The sequence below is a fragment of the Pistacia vera genome, unplaced genomic scaffold, assembly GCF_008641045.1.
Source record: "Pistacia vera cultivar Batoury unplaced genomic scaffold, PisVer_v2 Contig941, whole genome shotgun sequence".
NCBI classification, from domain to species: domain Eukaryota; kingdom Viridiplantae; phylum Streptophyta; class Magnoliopsida; order Sapindales; family Anacardiaceae; genus Pistacia; species Pistacia vera.
This window is the reverse complement of record NW_022196825.1, coordinates 378,553-398,862: the sequence shown is the minus strand read 5'-3', so window position 1 is coordinate 398,862 and position 20,310 is coordinate 378,553. Positions and strand designations below refer to the sequence as shown.

The 20,310-nt window shown below is 35.2% G+C and overlaps 3 protein-coding genes across 5 annotated transcripts; all 3 read left to right on the top strand.

Annotated features, from left to right (window-relative positions):
* Window positions 1-59: 59 nt before the first annotated feature.
* LOC116120713 (apyrase 2-like) lies at window positions 60-4,809 on the top strand. Its single transcript, XM_031406681.1, has 9 exons — window positions 60-815; window positions 1,343-1,471; window positions 1,593-1,649; window positions 1,744-1,830; window positions 2,781-2,986; window positions 3,219-3,310; window positions 3,932-4,146; window positions 4,237-4,426; window positions 4,516-4,809. Exons 1-9 carry the CDS (start codon window positions 495-497, stop codon window positions 4,623-4,625), a joined length of 1,407 nt encoding a protein of 468 aa, XP_031262541.1. The 5' UTR covers window positions 60-494; the 3' UTR covers window positions 4,626-4,809.
* Window positions 4,810-7,564: 2,755 nt separating this feature from the next.
* On the top strand, window positions 7,565-9,942 carry LOC116120717 (pentatricopeptide repeat-containing protein At5g15010, mitochondrial). The gene has a single exon (XM_031406687.1). It carries the CDS (start codon window positions 7,913-7,915, stop codon window positions 9,710-9,712), a length of 1,800 nt encoding a protein of 599 aa, XP_031262547.1. The 5' UTR covers window positions 7,565-7,912; the 3' UTR covers window positions 9,713-9,942.
* Window positions 9,943-11,828: 1,886 nt separating this feature from the next.
* Window positions 11,829-18,233, top strand: LOC116120695 (NAC transcription factor 47-like). Of its 3 annotated transcripts, XM_031406663.1 has the most exons (5): window positions 11,829-12,294; window positions 12,371-12,517; window positions 12,634-12,702; window positions 16,818-17,149; window positions 17,308-18,233. In XM_031406663.1, exons 3-5 carry the CDS (start codon window positions 12,675-12,677, stop codon window positions 17,884-17,886), a joined length of 939 nt encoding a protein of 312 aa, XP_031262523.1. In that variant the 5' UTR covers window positions 11,829-12,294; window positions 12,371-12,517; window positions 12,634-12,674; the 3' UTR covers window positions 17,887-18,233. The 3 variants fall into 3 exon arrangements, with proteins under 3 accessions (XP_031262523.1, XP_031262524.1, XP_031262522.1); XM_031406664.1 differs by lacking the exon at window positions 11,829-12,294 and having other exon boundaries at window positions 12,348-12,517; XM_031406662.1 differs by lacking the exons at window positions 11,829-12,294; window positions 12,371-12,517; window positions 12,634-12,702 and adding an exon at window positions 16,462-16,646.
* The last annotated feature ends 2,077 nt before the right edge of the window (window positions 18,234-20,310 follow it).

The window sequence follows — 20,310 nt, the reverse complement described above, 5'->3', positions numbered from 1 at the left end:
ACTTAAAATTTTCCAAAGTGTCGGGTGTTATAATTGGGAAACATATGGGATTTTCTCAGAAAATAAATCCCAGAAAAATAAGAAAAATAAAAAAAAGACCACTTAATTTGTAAATCACTTCAACACATTCATTTCGTTCATCTCCCTCGGTCCCTCCCTCCCATCTTTCTCTCTCCGGTGACAATATACACCGTACCAACCACTCCTCCCAACTCCAATCACACTTCACCATTAATCACGCCTCACTTCACGGCACATATGATTGTTCCACATTTCTCCTCCAAAATCCAATTGTAATATTCGCACCTCACCAAATCTCAAATCCATCAACCCTGGATCCCTCACCGGACCCGCCATCTCAGTCCCTAAAGCCTCCTCCTCCTTCCTCCACCGGCAACGGCCAGATCCGCTACCGATCCCCCTCCTCCGCGGAGCTCATCGAAACCGGCGCCACCTCTCCTTCCCACTCCGCTGACCAGCTCTTGCCTGAAAAGATGTCTAAACGACCTGGTAATCGTCAGTACGATTCGTTTCCGGACAAGATCCACCGCTACCGGAGCGTTTTGCTGGTGATATCCGTGCCGGTCATGTTGATTTTGTTTGTTTTGTTTATAATGCCGGGACGGGCCCCGTCATCCGAGACTGTGATCGAGTATGAGATGAATGGACGGAAGTTCCCGCCCAATTTGAAGTTGTCTAAGAGCTACGCTGTTATTTTTGACGCCGGTAGTTCGGGGAGTCGTGTCCACGTGTATTGTTTTGATCAGAACTTGGATCTCGTGCCTATTGGTGAAGATCTCGAGCTTTTTGTTCAGGTAATCTCGTTGAATTCAGTTAAATTTGATCGATTCTTCTTTTGCTTCTTTTAAAACATTTGTTTATATTCTAATGTTAGCCGGATTTGATTTAGGACAGATTAAGAGATTGTATTTGATTCACAACCTCATTTTACTGCAAATGTAGCAAGAAATATGAAATAAAAGGTTTAATTGGTAATTGTTAACGGTGTCTGGTGTGGCTTTGTAACTGACCCAGTGACTCAGTAACTTAGCACTCCACTTTGCATTGAGGACAATTTTGTGATTTGATATACGGGTCATACTACATTATGCTGACAAGTATCGTTACTGGGATGCTCTTTGGTGATGTAGTGTTGTACGAAAAGCCGCACTGTTTGTACTACTGAATTTTTAATGCATGTTCAATGGTTGAAGCTGAGAAGTTGTAATCGTTAGTGCTAGATCTACTACTTGAAATTGTTGTACAGTTTTTTCTCTTGTGGCTGCTATAAGTTGCAGTGTTTTGTTTGGTTCTGATTTTTTGGTTGTTGGTGTGTTTGCAGATTAAACCGGGGTTGAGTGCATATGCAAATGATCCACAGCTTGCTGCGAACTCCCTTACTACACTTCTTGATAAAGCACAAAGTGTTGTACCCCAAGATCTACGATCAAAGACACCAGTTAGAGTTGGGGTGAGTGGTTACATATTTGTTCTGTATTTTCATTTATTAGGATCTCCTTGTGTGATACTGTTATGTGATTTTCTGAAATTTTTGGTAAAATTACTCAGATGGGTTTTTAATGTTTGTCTAGGCAACAGCAGGGTTAAGGCAATTAGAAGGTGATGCATCTGATAGAATATTGCAAGCGGTAATTTTTTTCTGTTATCCCATCCTTTGGTTGTTTTCACACTTTTTATTTTATTTTTCATCATATTTACAGTTCTTTGAACTTCCAATTTAAGGTTAGGGATCTTCTCCAATATAAAAGCTCCTTCAAGGCTGATGGTGTTACTGTTTTGGATGGTACTCAAGAAGGCGCATACGAGTGGGTATGTCACTTTTTTTTTTTTTTTTGTTTTTTGGTGTGCTTGAATGCATATTTATGTATGTGAAAGACTATATAGTTTGACTCACTGGTGCTTTTGGTCCTTAGGACATATATTCCTCACATGATCATGCAGAAAAACTTGAGCTGTACTGGTATTATGTTATTCCACTTAACCAATACACCTACCACCTATTTAGCAGAGTGACTGTGGGGTGTGCAATGTTCACCTAATTAAGATCATTTTGTCATTTTAGTTACAGTTGAAATTTCAAGTAATTTGGTTTTGCCTTGAGGACCTGGTAGAGGGAACAAAAAATATTGGTTGGTAGCCACAAAATTAATTATTGAAATAATATGCCTACCAATAATATTGGTTGTTTTGGATGGGCTAAACTCTGTTATTATTAAGGCTATATAATTCTTTGGTAACTCCCTTTCGTCAGAATTGACTGATAGGCAAGGTCTCTTTGTACATTATTTTTGTTGATTGACTTTAGGTTCTGATTCTGCTCTGCTTATCCTAAAGGAAAAGAGCTTTGCAATACACTTTTTCAGATGTCATAGCCTTGATTTTGGTGCTTTGTTAATTGATTTTTGGCTAGCCTCTGAGATAGTCAAATCATATTGACATGGCAAATTCTAAGTTAAGACATCGATAATGCCTTCTCTTTGGGAGAGTGAAGGGATAATCAAGTATTGACTTATTTTGGGCCTGAAAAAGAAACATATTAAGGCATAGACAATGGTAGCTGCATCTTGTCCTTGATGAATTAAAATCATGATAAACTGAGTAGTTGTATACTGTACAATGAAAACTGATGATGAAACATAAGCATTAGCATATAGTTTTGCTGCATTTATCTTAGTACATAATGAGGAGAATCTGTTCTTTTGATTTCTTTTGTTTGATTAGTTATGGTGAGGATCTCTTACATGGACATTGTTTTGCAGGTAACAATAAACTATCTATTAGGGAGATTGGGGAAGAAATATTCAAAAACTGTTGGAGTAGTTGATCTTGGAGGTGGATCTGTACAGATGGCGTATGCCATCTCAGAGGAGGAGGCTGGAACGGCTCCAAAGTTATCAGACGGAGAGGATTCATATGTAAAGGAAATGACTCTGATGGGAACAAAATATTTCCTCTATGTTCACAGGTATACCTCTTTCTTATCATACTTTGACCACACTATTCTATTAGATGATCTCACATTCAATCACCTGACAATCATCTATTATTGGGTGGACATTCTGTTCATGTTAGAAAATCTTTTCAAGTTTTAAATTTGTTTAAAAAGATCCTTTTTTTCAGTGAAAGAACTGTGTAGTTTTGCAGATATTTTGCTGCTCTATGTTTCAGCTAATATAATTTTGTCATCTTGCATACAGTTACTTGCACTATGGTTTATTAGCAGCTCGAGCAGAAATCTTGAAGGTTACTGACGACTCTGACAACCCATGCATTTTGGCGGGATATGATGGTATGTTCAGTTAACTCACTTTCAGAAGTCCTGTTACACAACATTTTCAGTGTTCAAATATGAAGCTGCATCATGTTTGTGTAAAATAATTTTTCCCTTTTTAAATTCTGTTGCATAATACATTTTGTAACTGTTTGAAATGCAATTTAAAAAGTTATCTGTATCTGCTATAAACCTACCTAAATAACACTATTCAACACTGTTGAACTGAGAGAAAACCCACATTTCTGTTTGCTAATCCAAGACATGATGTCCTGGAAGCAGGCACCTTGTTTTAGCTTGTAATCAATCAGAGGTTTCTTTATGTCAAACTTAAACGTCATTGCAAAACGTTTGATGCTTGGCTGTAGAAAACGCCAGCAACCTGCTTTCCCCTTACTCATCAGACTGATCTCTTCTCTCTCTCTCCCTCCCTCCCTCTATAATTTCTAAAGTGGTCTTCATAATTTCTAAAGTGGTCTTCCTGGATGCTATGAAGATTGTGGGTGAAACTGTCTTCTCTTGAAGAGGAAAAATTTGTTAAAGAATTTAATATGACATACAAATTACATTACTCTGCCTTTCAACAATAGTAGAACATTGATATTAAATTCCTTTTCTCTTCTTTGTAACTTTTTAAAGGATCTTATAAATATGGTGGAAAGGATTACAAAGCATCAGCTTCTCCCTCTGGCTCAAACCTGGAGCAATGTAGGAGTACAGCTATTGAAGCCCTCAGTGTTAATGATTCATGCACTCACATGAAATGCACGTTTGGTGGAATATGGAATGGTGGTGGAGGTGATGGTCAAAAGAGTCTGTTTGTTGCTTCATTTTTCTTTGACAGGGCTGCAGAGGTATGAACTCTCCATGAGAAAACTAGTTCCTAGTAGGATTTCCTTTTCTTATGGCTGCATAGCTATGCTAACTTAATGGTTTACATATAGGCTGGTTTTATTGATTCTAAACAAGCTGTTGCCAAAGTTCGTCCTGCTGATTTTGAGACCGCGGCTAAGCGAGCTTGCCAAACAAGATTAGAGGATGCAAAATCCGCTTTTCCACATGTGGAGGAGGCTAACTTGCCATACATTTGCATGGATCTTGTCTACCAGCATACTTTGCTAGTTATTGGATTTGGTAAGCTATACATAAAATTGTGTCAGTTATGCTCCTTAAGGTTATTTTCGAATCTGATCTTTCCATGTATGGTCATTCTTCTTGGACAGGCCTTGATCCCTGGCTAGATATTACCTTGGTAAAGCAAGTTGAATATCGAAATGCTCGTGTCGAAGCAGCATGGCCGCTAGGCAGTGCCATAGAGGCTATATCATCGTAGACATGATCGAATCACATCATCAGCTTGATTACACATTGAACAATTGACGCGACATGTGGGTCTTTTGGTGCCGGCAGAGTTCAAGCTGAAAGTATCCACGGTCAATAACCTCAGAATTCACTATCAACTTGGGTGGGGGAATCGGATTTTGGTTTATATCTTGGATCCTGGGAATAATGAGAGAGAAAGAAAAAAAAAAAAAAAAGTAAAAAAAAAAAAATCCATTTATTATCATTTGTAATTATGTTACAGAATGTTCTGATTCATAATTCTTGAGAGAACGATTTGATTCAATTAGTTCATTTAGAAAAAGAACAAGAACGGACTGAATGGTGAGATACCAATTCATTTTTGTTTCTTTTAATTTAATCATTCAATATCAGATATATCCTTTAAGCCTCCTTTTTTTTTTTTCTTTTTTTTTTTTTCTCTTTTTCTGGACCTGCTATATTTTATTTTATCTGTTATTATTTTATAATAAGATTTCAGTGTTCATGTTAATTAATGGGTATGGTCGAAAGCAAGATTTTAAAATTCAACCCGAGGTGAAACCCGGCAAAGTGGTCGGGTCCTGGATTGACCAGTTGAAGTAGTATGACAAATGGGTCGAACAGGTGATGTCAGCATGTAAAAATGTTTGAAATCTAGCAAAAACTCTCTTAAAAACTACTATAAATCCCAACAAGTTTGAAATCTTATAAAAATACTCTAAATTATACCGTTGGTATCGACAACCTAGGCCAAATAGGACCATTTCCAACGTCAACAAAACACCCCATAATCACGAAAACTCTCCCCTTGACCTCCTAACTAAAACCCATCTCACCCCACCCCTGTTCGTCTCACCAATCGATTTTTTTTATTTGGAATTTCAGGTCATTCACTCCCGAAAATAACGTCTATCGCCATCTTTCCACTCATTGGTTGTTCCTCTTTAAAACCTCTAACTCTTAACCTTCAATGTTCATCGATCATTGTCCTAATTTCTAAGATTTTCGATAAATAGTAAATTGGTAACACGACTCGGTGAAGACCCTGGGTTTTGGTAGAACCGATTCAACCGATTGGCCCGAACTGAGTTTTAAAACACTGTCGGATTGCCCATAATTTATTATAGAATAGATGTGGTAATGCCATCGGATTATCTAATATAATGATATTATGCTGTTTACTTGTTACATTATCGATTTATTGTTTAACATTAATATTAACTTTATATCATAGATATAGAATATCACATTACAAGCATTGTCTGTACTTTAATTAAAGGTATTAGAAGTTCTGTCAATTATTTTAAGAATTTGTATTAAATCTAACTTTTTTTTCTATTTGTTCATTTTGTAGTTAAAGGATATTAGAAGTTCTGTCCATTATTTTAAGAATTTGTATTAAATCTAACTTTTTTATTCTAATTTGCTCATTATATATATATATTACTTTTCTCAAATTATTAAATAAATACAATTTTTTGGAGTTGGATATTATAATTTAAAATCCTTTCGCAAAATTGAAATGAAGTTTAAAGTCACACTTTTTTTTTTTATCAGTCCGAAAATATTACTGAATCAATTTTCACACGATGAAAAGCTTAAATATGATACGAGGGTTATTATGCATTAAGAGCATGTCAATAGTATTCTTTATTTTGAAGAGCATCTTTCATATAAATAAAGAGCATCTTCATTAATTTTTAAATATAAAGAACATAATTTTTATTCAAATCCAATAGACTCTTAAAATTTAATAAAAATGCTCTTTATTTTTATTTTTAAAAAAGTGACTTAGTGGGAGAAAAAATTAATAAATAAAATACATAGGAACTTGTAGTTTATTAATTAAAATTAGGGAGAACGACTTACACATACCCAACGTTTACCGAAATGACAAGTTGATACCCAAAAGGTTTTGAAACGACAAATAGGTACCTTCCATCATGTTATGTTAGTGATTTCGTTTGATAATAGTGAAAAGACTAGAATGACCTTGAAAGTTTAATATTTTATTTTTTATAAATTTAAAAATTTCTGAAAAACCCCCTAGGTTTTCTAATTTGACTAAAAACCCCAATGTATAAAAATTTTATAAAATAAGAAAAACACCCCCGCCACCCGCAGTGCCAGATTCCGGCCACCACTATCGGAATCTGGCTGGAAAATTGTGGATCTGTGTCGTAACGCATCGATCTAGACTTTTCCGGCCAGATCTACGTCTGGCCTTTTTCGACCTCGGCAGCCAGATCTGGCCTTTTCCAGCCAGATCCTCCACGGATCTAGCCGAAAAATGCCAGATTGACGTGTTATGACACAGATCCGAAGTATCTGTGTCGTAACATGGTTTTTCGATGAGATTCCGGCCTCGACGGCCAGATCTGGCCTTTTCCGGCCAGATCAGCTATGGATCTTGCCAGAAAATGCTAAATCTGCGCGTTATGACACAGATCCGATGGGTCTGTGTCGTAACGTAAATTTTTCGGCCAGATTTCAACGGTGGTGGCCGAGATCTGGCACTGCGGGTGGCAGGGGTATTTTTGTTATTTTATAAATTTTTTATATATTGGGGTATTTAGTCAAATTAGCAAACCTAGGCGGTTTTTTAGAAATTTTTAAATTTATAAAAAAACTAAAATATTAAACTTTTAAAGGCATTTTAGTCTTTTTACTATTATCAAATGAAGATCACTAACAGAACATGACGAAAGGTACCTATTTGTTGTTTCAAAATCTTTTGGGTACCAACTTGGTGTTTAGGCAAACTTTAGGTATGCGTAAGTCATTTGGCCTTAAAATTATGATAAAAAGTGAAATTTGACTCTCTAAATATAGAGTGTCTATTAGACTTTAACTTTGATGAATAAACTTTTTATATTAAAGAGTTTGAATTATATAAAGAGTTTTGAAAATGCTATTGTACAATAGGGTTTCTGAAAACCGATACATGAGGCCTACCAAACTCAAACCTCACTGCACTAGTTTATATATGCTGGTGCATGTTGGCGGGCTTTTACTTGACTGCTGTTGTGACTGTTCAATCTGATTCGAGCTAAATCCTCAATGTTAATAAACACGAGGATCAACCCAAGAATTACTATCTTTCCCACATGATGAACAAAGTAAGTTTCATTAGAAGCTCATTTGATCTTGTTCTTTTTATTCAGTCTTTTCCTCAAACAGTTTCTGTTCGTAGTCTTGTTTAAAAAAAAAAAAAAAAAAAAGGAATCTCTGACCATTTATGTAGTTGTTTTCGGTTGCATAGTATAGTATTTATCTCTGCTGATTGAGTTGCTGGAAATGCAAGGAATCAGAGCAATAAGATCAAACTTATTGGGTGCCGTGATTCGTGTTTGCACCCATTTAAGTTCTGCTTATGTAAAATCGTCCCAATACGCAAACCCCATCAATGAAACAACTTTGATAAAGCCTGTCAATGGTTTTAGGTTTGCATTGCGGTTCTCTTGTTACTCTACTTCAAATCTTGAAACCCCAATTGCACCTAAAATCTCCAAATTAGAAGAAAAAGACTGTGATGAGAGCGATAGTGAAATTGATAACGATGATGATGATGATGATGATGATAAAGAGGTTATTGATGTATCTGATTTTAAACAATTGAATATAAGTGATGAGAGTGTAGTCAAAGATGTGAATACCCTTGTAGATATATTACGCGAATATGGTAATAAACGCCCGGAAATGAAAGCCAAGATTGAGCAATGTGGTATTAGTATATCATCAGAGGTGGTGGTGGAGGTTCTTTCTCGGGTTCGAAATGATTGGGAGGCAGCATTTACTTTCTTTCTATGGGCTGGAAAGCAGCCGGATTATGTGCACTCTACACGTGAATATAATGCAATGATAGCTACTCTTGGCAAAATGAGGAAGTTTGATACAGCATGGGCATTGATTGATGAGATGAGAGGGGGAAGGACAGGTCCTTCTTTTCTGACAAAGCAGACTCTATTGATCATGATTAGGAGATATTGTGCTGTGCATGATGTCGGGCATGCCATAAATGCTTTCTATGCTTATAAAAGGTTTAAATTTGATGTGGATATTGATGATTTCCAAAGTCTTTTATCAGCTCTTTGTCGATACAAGAATGTGCAAGATGCTGAGCATTTGATGTTTTGTAACAAGGAGGTGTTCCCATTTAATACCAAGAGTTTTAATATTATACTTAATGGATGGTGTAATATCATTGGTAGTCCACGAGAGGCAGAGAGAGTTTGGAGGGAAATGAGTAGGAGAGGCATTCGACGTGATGTTGTGTCATTCTCAAGTATCATGTCTTGCTACTCGAAAACAAGTAACATTCATAAGGTGCTCAGGCTTTTTGATCAAATGAAAAAATGGGGGATTGAACCAGATAGAAAGGTTTACAATGCGGTCATTCATGCTTTGGCAAAAGGTAGGTTTGTGAGAGAAGCAATTAATATCCTGAAAAGTATGGAAGAGAAGGGTATAGCTCCAAACACTGCCACCTATAACTCATTGATGAAACCTCTCTGTAAAGCACGAAAAATTGATGAGGCTAGGGAGGCCCTAGATGATATGTTGCAGCGGGGTCTCAAACCCACAATTCAGACTTACCATGCCTTCTTGCGTGTAATGAGAACAGGAGAAGAAGTGTTTGAGCTGCTTAAGAATATGAGAGAGACTGGCTGCCAACCAGATAATGATACTTATATCATGTTAATTAGAAAGTTTTCTCGGTGGCGCCAGTTTGACAATATCTTTAAGGTGTGGAATGAGATGAATGAGAATGGAATTGGTCATGATCGCAGTTCATACATTGTGCTGATACATGGGCTCTTTTTGAATGGAAAGCTGGAGGAAGCGCACAAGTATTATATAGAGATGAAGGAAAAACAGTTTTTGCCAGAACCTAAAACAGATGAGATGATTCATGATTGGTTATCCAGTAAGCAGTCTGCTGAGCGTCAGGTGGCAGAGTTCAAAGCTAATAATCTTCAGTCAGGTAAGCATACTGGGATAGTCTCCAGGAGATCTGAAGAGGACAGAGATTTTCTTCGACGACCTGAAACTAGAAGGGTTGTGAGAGAGCGGGGATTTTCTTTCTGGGAGCACTAGATTTAAGTAACAATAAATCTTCACGGTATGTGTTTTGTGTATGAATTTGATTATAACTTACATTTGTCTTGAGTTTATATATAAACATAATAGAGGTGAGTTACACTTTATATATACATTGAAAAATCAAGGTACTTTTTTACTGACTGTTATTGTTGTGACAAATCATAAAAAATAACTAACTGTCCTCATTTTATGCATCAACTCAGCCCAGACGTGCTGAAAATTGAAGTACTGCCACATGAAGGTTGCATATTACGTTTACATGCACATATCTTTTGCCTGGACCGTGAGATGTTTGTCATCTTTCTTACTAGTTTGCTGATTATGATACATATTTGAAACTAGAATTGTGCATGGTTTGTTTCGGCTGCATCTGTTTATGGTTTCCTTTGGAACTGTGGATGTAAAGGCTAATGGCTTTGGCTCTGGTGGGGTAGAGTGGGCATGTGGTAACTAACCCTAGACCTAGCAAAGAAAGTAGACAGAGTATGCAAGTTAATAAGCTTTTGTTATATTTCTGCGGTATTTAAGCTTTGAGCTTTGAGTTAGGCTGCCAAAGTGGTATAGACTATATCTTGCTACAATTTTCTATAAAGAAACTTGTGGAATTAATGTAAGTTATGTTAAGTTTAGTTCTTAGTGGGATGACAGTAGGTTTTTTCTTTTTCAGTGTATCTAGAAACCTTTGGCCTGTGCAACCAGATTTGATAATAGGGATTACTGCAAGGTCCTACAATCTTTAACATTCAGAACAACCATGATATAATATCTTGGGTGGATGGTTCCAAGGGGATTTAATCTTTGACTTTTTGGTTGGAAACCAAGAGTCATACCATTCAACTCAGCCCTTAGGTCAGTACGATAGCATTTGTATTCTGGTGCAAGTTTTTTTCTTTTTGCAACAAATGCATTGAGATCCTCAGAAGAAAAGAATTCTAATTTTTAATGAAAACTGTACTGAATTTATGACAAAATAATTTGTACAATATGTTGGTGGTTATGCAATATGGGTAAATACGTAAGGGTCTATTTATTTGTGTAAATTTTTATATTTGCATTAGATGATCCTATCTGCAATGTACCAAATTGTTTGCCATAGAACAATGGTCTGTAAAACCAACTAAGTAAAACCATACAGGCCAAGCACATCACAATTTTTGAACTTTGTTATTAGTAGTAGGTTTCATGCATTTATCTGTGGAGCTGAATGTTTTGTGTTATAGGACAGGAAAAAAAGATTTGCATTTTCATTTAATATTGCTGTGGCTTGAGGTTGATTTCCTTATTGTAGTTTGTTTGATTTCTGCAAAGAGAAGTAAATTTGAATTGGTTCTGGAACCATTCTTTAGTTCCTGTGCTGTTGTTAACTTTCTGCAGCTGAAGTCCGAGTGTGGATGGGTTGACACATTGAAAAGTGATTGTAGCTATGAACTTTTATGGAAATCAAGATCTGAAATATCTTAATTGAGGTCACCTAGACATAGTTATGCTGCCATTTAGATTATGTCTATGTTGCGGTTCAGACATAATGCTAATCTAACATGTTTGAGATCATGTAGCATTACAATGAGGAAGTCTTTTGGTTGCAATGTTGCATGTCTGTAGTCTGTATGTCATCCTCAGTATGTACACCTTTGTTTAGAAAATACCATATGTACTTTTATCTCTTAATTTTACTTTACATTGTTTATTTCTTTTCCTTTGGTCCTAAGTGTTTCTGGTTTTAGTACTATAAGCATTCTAGGGGAGTTTTAAATAGGGTATATCTGTATACTAGAGTTTCCTAAGAGTTAAATATCATTGTTGGGATTCTTCCTACAAGCTCCAGTTTTTAGGATTAAATGGTTTCTCAAAATGGTATCCTTGTCAAGTTGACCAAAAGGTAATTTGCTAAAATCCTTCCATTTTATTAATTAAATTATGACATAAAGCATATAGGGACTGTGTGTGTGTTTTTATCTGTTTGGAAGTGTGTATTTTGTGTGTTTGGATCCACAAGACAAATCCTTTACATTAATATTGGTCATGCACGTGAGGAGATGTGTTATAGTTTTATTACTTGGGTTATTTCTTATCATCTTAAGCTTTTTAGATTTAGGTTCTTTAACAGAGCAGACAAGAAATAACATTTTACCCTCTTTTCATTTAGTATTTACAAAACACTCAAAACCGATGCAGTGGCCACTATATATTGTTTCAAGTCTTAGCGGTTAAGAAAACACTAAAAAAGCCCCATTACTTCAGCAGTTTTGAAACAGTTCTTTAGTTAGGCCTATGTCAGTATGTGAAGTGCCAAATGGGAGAACTGGGTGTTACTATTTGAATAGATAAGTACTAGCCGTTAGATTAGGTAAACTACACGTGGAAAACTACAGGGGTCACAATCAAGACTTTTTTTCACTTAGAAACTAAGCTATTGCATATTTTTAACACGATAACCATACCTTTGACCAATTTAACATTTTTCGTCTGCATTATGATCCCATGTTCAGTCAAATTCTTCCCTTAACAACCTGATGTAGTGACTAGTTGCACGTTTGTCTTGATGAGAAGTTCAAGCTGCCCGGCACCATGTTACGGTAAGAATCTTGTGCTTGGCTTTGAATCTGAGAAGCTAACCATGTGATTTTTCATTTCCATTTCTACTTTTTTAAGCTGGTCTTGGTCGTTGGAGCATAATTCTACTGCTAAAATCAAAAGTCAAGGTTCCCACAACTAAGTGGAAAGATGCTTTTGACCATTTAAACATCGCGCATGAACTCCTTTTGTTGGCTTGACTAAGGATTTCTTTGATATTTATCTGCAAGTTGAGAAAATGGAACTGAGACAAAATTATGGGCTACTTTATTAAATGACATTACCATATACATTTATTATATATTATATTACTTATTGACATGTGGGTATTTGAGTTTCAGCTGAACAAGTTACCTAGTTATTGAAAAAGTGGAGGTGGTGAATGAAGCAAAGGAACCATTGGACTCCAGGTACTTTATTTTGCATCACTCATGACATAAGATTCAAAGTATGAAACCTATTCTTTGCATGAAAACAAATATAACGTTAAACTCATCACCCAAATTAAAGCATCTTTGAAGGATAAATATTCAAGTCTTATGGTGTTATGGATAATCATAAACTTTCTTTTCCCTGATATATTAATTCTTTAGCATATTACTTCCAAAACCTATCTGTCAACCAGTTTGTCCCATTCTTCTCCTTTTGTCCAATTTCACCACCTCACCATTACCTCTTTTATATGGTGGAAATCTTCCCAGACTTGGGGATTTTTTAATCCCTTTTCGCGTTGTCGTATTATAGGAATTCAGTTTCAGTTCCTTTCCCAGAATTCTTACCTTAAGATAATAATTTAATGTATTGGGTTGTTGCTTCACCATTGCACTGTCAAAGTTCAATTTCTGATTTGCATCAAGGAAGCAAAGTACAATTAGGTAACCAAAATTTACAATCCAGATTGAGTGCTGACTTAGAGCAATAGTAGAAATTCGACATGTGATTAACTAAAAAACTATATGATATTCGTCCTGTGTTAACTTATTTGACAAATCTTATCGAGTTTTCTACGTAAATTTATTGTGTATGTATAACAACAACATGGGTAGCATACGTATACGCTTAGATAATTTCACCATTGTTGGAATGAAGGGGTCATATGTTGCTATAATCAGCAGTATTATTTTGGGTTTAGACTTTGAAATTAGCGTTTGAGAGATTCTGGTTAGGTATGTCTTTGTATGACTTGATCAAAATTTTCTCAACAATACGCAAGAAATCCATGTCGTTTGCATCACACGTGTGTTTAGAAAACTATTCAAGTATTGACTTTTATTGTTAATTATTTTTGTCAAAATTAAAATATGGGTTGATGATGAAGTTCAACATGATATTATTATTTTTATGAATTAAGGTGAGTGCTTTAAGTGTTAAACAATGGCAGGTGTGTCCGCGACGCTTCAATGACTATTTTTAACTCTTATTTAAGGCTAAATTTGTCATTATAAATATGTAAGTTTCACAATTATTTAAAGGCCGAACGACTTGTGCATACCCAAGGTTTACTGTAACGACAAGTTGGTATCCAAAAGGTTTTGAAACGACAAATAGGTACCTTCCGTCATGTTCTGTTAGTGATTTTTGTTTATTAACAGTGAAAAGACTAAAATACCCTTCAAAGTTTCAATTTTAGTTTTTTATAAATTTAAAAATTTCTAAAAAACCTCATAGGTTTGCTAATTTAATTAAACACCCCTATATAAAAAGTTTGTTAAATGACAAAAACACCCCCATCACCCCAGTGTCAGATTCCGGCCACCATCGCCAGAATCTGGTCGGAAAACTACATTACGACACAGATCCGTCGGATCTGTGTCGTAACGTGCCGATCTGGCCTTTTCCGGTCAGATCCGCCACGGATCTGGCTGGAAAAGGCTAGATCAACGCGTTACGACACAGATCCGACGGGTCTGTGTCGTAACGCAACTTTTCGGCCAGATTCCGGCGGTGGTGGCCGGAATCTGGCACTTGCGGGTTGGGGGTGTTTTTGTTATTTTATAAAATTTTTATATATTGGGGTGTTTAGTCAAATTAGCAAACCTAAGGGGTTTTTTAGAAATTTTTAAATTTATAAAAAACTAAAATTTAAACTTTTAAGGGCATTTTAGTCTTTTCACTATTAATAAACAGAAATCACTAAGAGAACATTACGGAAAGTACCTATTTGTCATTTCAAAAACTTTTGAGTACCAACTTGTCGTTACGATAAACCTTGGATATGTATAAGTCGTTCTCCCTTATTTAAATTATTCTTTTTTTGTTAATAAAATAAGTCCATAGCCCTCTCTTAAATTCGTCCAAGAAATTTATTGGGAATTAAAAAATATATATATATATATAGTCCTAGTCATCTTTGTGCTATCTTCTTTGTAATTTTGTGTTATAATATTTCAGATTCTTCCAAAAAAAATAAAAAAATTAAAATTGATCAAATCAACCTAAATTGATGGATTTGAATTTGTTTGATCGTATCCAATTTTTCTAATGAATTTTGAATATACCCATAAATTAACAACCGCGTTATTTATTTGACTATGAAATTGAAATGTTGTCTTTTTTCTTCATGATAAAACTAATACTAATAAACAAATCATCTTGCATTAAATTCCCAAGAAAAAAGTAAATGGGGTTGCATTGAAAATCAACCAACCCCCAATTGCAATCCAATGAATAATTCAAAAATCAAACATAATGTAATTTCTTGAAACCTCGAAAGGTTGGCTCGGTTGTTTGACTTTTTAGGTTTGAATCACTTTAAGATTATTTACCACATTTGTAGTTTACTTTAGAACATTGAATTTGTAAGGTGTTTAATGGGTTTTGAGGATTAGTTAAGATGTGCGTGCATGCAAGTTGGTCAAAACACCTTTATTGACTTCCAAGGTTCGAAGCACCTTGGGGTCATCTATCATATTTGTGACTTATCTTGTAATATTGGGTTTGTAAGGTGTTCAATGAGCTTTGAAGATTAGTTGAGGTGCATGTACGTAAGCTGATTCAGACATCCCGGTCATTAATATATATATATATATTAATGTGTGTGTGTGTGTGTGTTCACATAATCATTTATTGAGTTGAGTTGGGTAATCAAAAGTTTCAATTTCTTAGGAGCATTAAAAAAGGCTATGAATTAGTGGATGGACCCCTAAGATCATCATCAATAGTCAACAACACTCAAACTATTTTGAATCTAGATTCAAACACTAACTTTAATTTCACTTCTAAATCAATCAATCAAATCAATCTTCTAATCTTTTTATCATACGGCTTCAATTATTGATCATAAGCTCACTCTACATATCGGAAACAAGTAATAATATTATCAGATTGGTTTAGGTTTACAGTATGTGTTTTATCCGAGTCAATCCGCAGAGTTGTTATAAACCATAATAAGAACTATTATAATAACTACGAAAAGTAGTTATGATATGGATTAAGTAGCATCAATTATAGTAGTTTAATCTTAATCTAGAAACAAATAACTTTATGCCTTTTGTTTATTTTCCAAAAGTAAAAAAGTTAACCCACCAATCAACACTCAACAATATGGAAAAAACTCTTAAACCCAAAATCATTATCTTAAAGTTAATCCATCACCATCTTCATCTTCATCTTAATCTTCATCTGCAGCTTGATTCACGGCTGGAAGAAGGCCCCATCTTTGCATTAGAAAATTGATGAAGAAGAAGAGGGGGGAAGTAGTCAAGAGATACACATATTTACGGCATGGTGAGGGGGACTGGCACAGGGGCCTGTGGCATAATGAGGACAAAAATCTAAGGGGGGTACGTGTCGAGTTATGATCTGAAAGAATATGATGTCAGAAAATGAAACCTCATTCTTTGATCAGCCGCTACCTTTCTTATTCTATAACACCAATAATATCAGAGCCCCCGTTAATTAGCTGGCTTCTTCTGTGGTGGGGTCTCATTATGCAACTGATTTCTTCTATCTTCTTTGGCCTAATCTTTTTTGCTTTATCACTACATGACAAAATCCCGCGTCCATATAATCCCCTCCATCCCCCTATCGCAAAAATTTCAATCCTTTGTTCTCTCTCTTTCAATTCCCTTTTCTTTAATTGTTTTTCCTCCGCTTTCTTCTTTGTTTATTCTTGTTACACTTATCGCTAGTTTGGTGTCTTGTGTGTGTGTGTGTGTGTGCGCTTTTTTTGTTAACATGGTTTACATAAAGAAGAACCACCCACAATCAACCTTGCCACCAGGGTTTAGGTTCCACCCAACTGATGAAGAGCTTATTCTTCATTACCTTAAGAAGAAGGTGGCTTCTACACCTTTCCCTGTTTCCATCATCGCCGATGTTGATATTTACAAGTCTGATCCTTGGGACTTACCAGGTGTTCTATCTTTTTTCTTCTTCTTCTTTTACCAATCAAATAGTATTATGCTAGGTGACTTATATTTTTGCCACAAAAGGGGGTAACTTTATTTGAATTGTTCTTTCTTGATCACTCATCATGTTAAAAGTGATTGTGTAACTGATTGTTTGTTCTGTTTGTTTTGATCAGCTAAAGCTGCCTTTGGAGAGAAAGAGTGGTACTTTTTCAGTCCTAGAGATCGAAAGTACCCAAATGGAGCTAGGCCAAACAGAGCAGCTGCATCCGGGTATTGGAAGGCCACAGGCACCGATAAAATCATTCTGGCCTCATCAGTGGCAACCGGAGGGGTAGGAGCAGGAGCTCAGGAAAACATTGGTGTGAAGAAGGCTCTTGTCTTCTACAAGGGAAGGCCTCCTAAGGGAGTCAAGACCAATTGGATCATGCATGAATATCGCCTTGCAGATAGCCCCAACACTTTGAATAACAACAAACCAATGAAGTCTAGAGACTGTTCCATGAGGGTGAGCACCATAATTAGAATATTCATATTTTTTTATGCATTTGGAGGCATTAAGTAGGTAAATGGTTACCATCAATGCAAATTAAAGAGAAGTAGTAGATGTTTACATTGCAGCTAATTTTACTGCTATGATTGACTTGTATTTCTTCTTTGTTCCAGTTAGATGATTGGGTTCTTTGCCGGATCTATCGAAAGTCCCATGTGTCTTCGCCAACATCAAATGCAGCAGCAAGTGATCAAGAAGAAGAAGAACAATTTTTCCAAGATACCCTTTTACCAATCCTTAAAACTCCTCCAAACCACAACACCTTGAGGTCTCAGAATTCTTCTTCATTCTCAAACTTACTAGACGCCATGGATTACTCAATGCTGAGTAATTTTCTATCAGACAATCAAATGAATCAAGCAGGACTCGAATCCGCTCCAATGTTCACTCCTGGGATTCTCGACCAGCCTGTTTTCAACAACGGAGCCAACAGCAGTGGCCATAACAGTAGCTACTTTTATCAAAAACTGCCTCCGTTGAACTCTGCAGTCCCAAACCTGGAGAACAAGCTCAAGCGCGCACATTCAAATTCAAACGTTGATGATAACATGTTGCACCCATCAAAGAAGTTCATCAATTCTCGCATTTTCACTAATACAACTGATCAAACTGATCCCCAGTACAACTTAGTACACCAGCCATTCTTGAATCAGCAATTACTTTTGAGTCCACATCTTCAGTTTCAAGGATAAGTGAAAACAACCTAAAGAGCGAAAACAAAAAAAAGAATCATCATCTAAAAGGAAAGAAAATTAGAATAACAAAATGCTGAGCTAGCCAAAGCCTGGAGGAAGTTGTGTATAGATTTCTGTGTGATTTCTTTTTTTTTTTTTTTTTTTTTTTTTTTTAATTTTGTGTTGGAAAATGACGAAGTTGGATTAGAACCATTGAACTTCTTGTATGGTATCAAAAGCAGAAGGTACCGTTATAAAGTCAAAAAGTTGGTGGAAAAAAATTACACCAAAGGAGTTTGTAAGGAATCAGATATCTTGATTTTGTAAACAAATTATATATAAAAATGGTTGAAATTGGCAGATCAGATTCATACTCTGTAGTTACTATGTGGCTTCAAAACAAATCATATTTGTACCTTATTATGGATTCATCTTCAAAACCAAATCATTCTTGTATTTACTAATTACTGTAACTCTCTCCATGCCAATTATCATGTCAAGACAAGAATTTTTATGGTGATTATGTCATGTTGAAACTAAATTCAAAGTGATTAGACAAGTCAATTTGGACAAGTTATGTAAAGTTGATGGTTGTCGACTCACTTCCCGTTCTCATTCCCATTCCAATTCTCATCCAATGATTTTCAAGGATGCCGTATTTATATCTCTCATGGCAAAATAATTTTTTCTCTTTCAATAAAGATACGCTGACATATCTTTCACGCTAACTTTCTTTCACAAATATGACGTGACAGCTTGTAATTGGTTAGCTCGAAATTAGTCAGGCGAGACTCATTATTAGGCAAATGGGATCCATTACTAACCGATTAATTGTAAACTGTCATGTCACGTTTAAGAAAGAAAGTTTGTAAGAAGGGTTTGTCAGCTAGTATAACAATTAATTATTTAAAAAACTGAAGAAGGGTTCTTGTTTGTGTTCATATAGGATTTCAGATTTTATCCTTCTTGGTTGATGACAATTGAATTATTAATTCTTGTGATCACAGTATAATCTTTTAAATTATTGATTGATTCATCACACGTGCTTTAAGGATTGAGAGATGATATAGGAATATTCTTTGAGCTTGTTTTCATGTTTACATTAGTTGGAACGATCATGTCATTAAGCCTAGCTAGATAATGTTAAGTTAAATATGTAAATTAAATATACTTCATTCAAGATATGCATGCATCATCTTTCAATCACAAAAAGTATTAAATACGTTTTCATTAAAGAGAGTGTAAATAAGAAATATGCGACGATTCAGAACATATAAAAGTAATTAAAAGGAACTCCGCATAAAACAGAAAACAAGTACCATCATCAACTTTTACCAGTCAAAAGTTAAGGTTATGGTCGTTTTTGAATCACTTGTCTAATTAAGAGTCTCTCAAAACTTGAATTACAGGGATGAAAGGAAAGTGGTAAAACAAAAAGGATAGAGACGAAGAAGAACAATAATTAAAGAGTGAGTTGGGCAAGATAGCTTCCACCTTTGGCAAAACGACAAAGATGCATCAACCAGAGACATTGAACAGCTTAAAGAAAGATACCCTCTGAAAAGTTAAAGATGACACCAGAAATTCATGTATACGTGCATGATTTTTATGATGAGAGAATAATAATAACAAGGCTGGCCTCAACTGGCAGATCACATTCATATACTTCGCATATTCTTCCAAAACTTATTATTATCATGTAAAAAGATCTTAATCATTAATGAAACCAAGCTTAGAAAATTTGTCAGATTTGTCATGGTCAAAACTATGTAAAAATTGACTTTTCATATGGATTTTACTTGATCACTAATGGTTACACTCTTCTTGCTTTAGACGCAAAGGAGGACACGTTAGCTTGTTTCTACACCTATATTAGTTTGTATTTCATCCATTAAAATTGACTGCTAATATCCCCTTTGGATTTATTATAACACCGACACTGTTATCTTTAATGTTGACATACATCTCTGAAATATCATCTTCTTATTACGACACTAACAAAATTAGGTAAATTTTATCATTTTATATAAAGTAGAACCTTTATGTAATCATAATGATGGGATTAAACTAATTTTATTATTATAAAAAAGTTATAATTCAATATAATTACACTTATAAAAATTATTGTTTTAACTTAATTTATTATTAATGCAAGTAGTATAGAGGCAAAGTATACACCAATCGAATGAATATTAATGTCTTCCTTAATCATCCAAATCAGTAATATGTCGTGTATGTTTTAGCACATAAATCATTACTGTAATTAAATAAGAAAAGAAATAAGATAATTATGAAAATAATAGTACAGAAATACAAATAGTTTCGTGCTAAAAAGCTATAAACATGCTTGAGAACCTAAAAATATTTTGGTTTCAAAAAAAAGATGTTCATGGTGGCAGCTTATTAAATATCTATAAGTTCAAAGATATAGTAACAACTCTA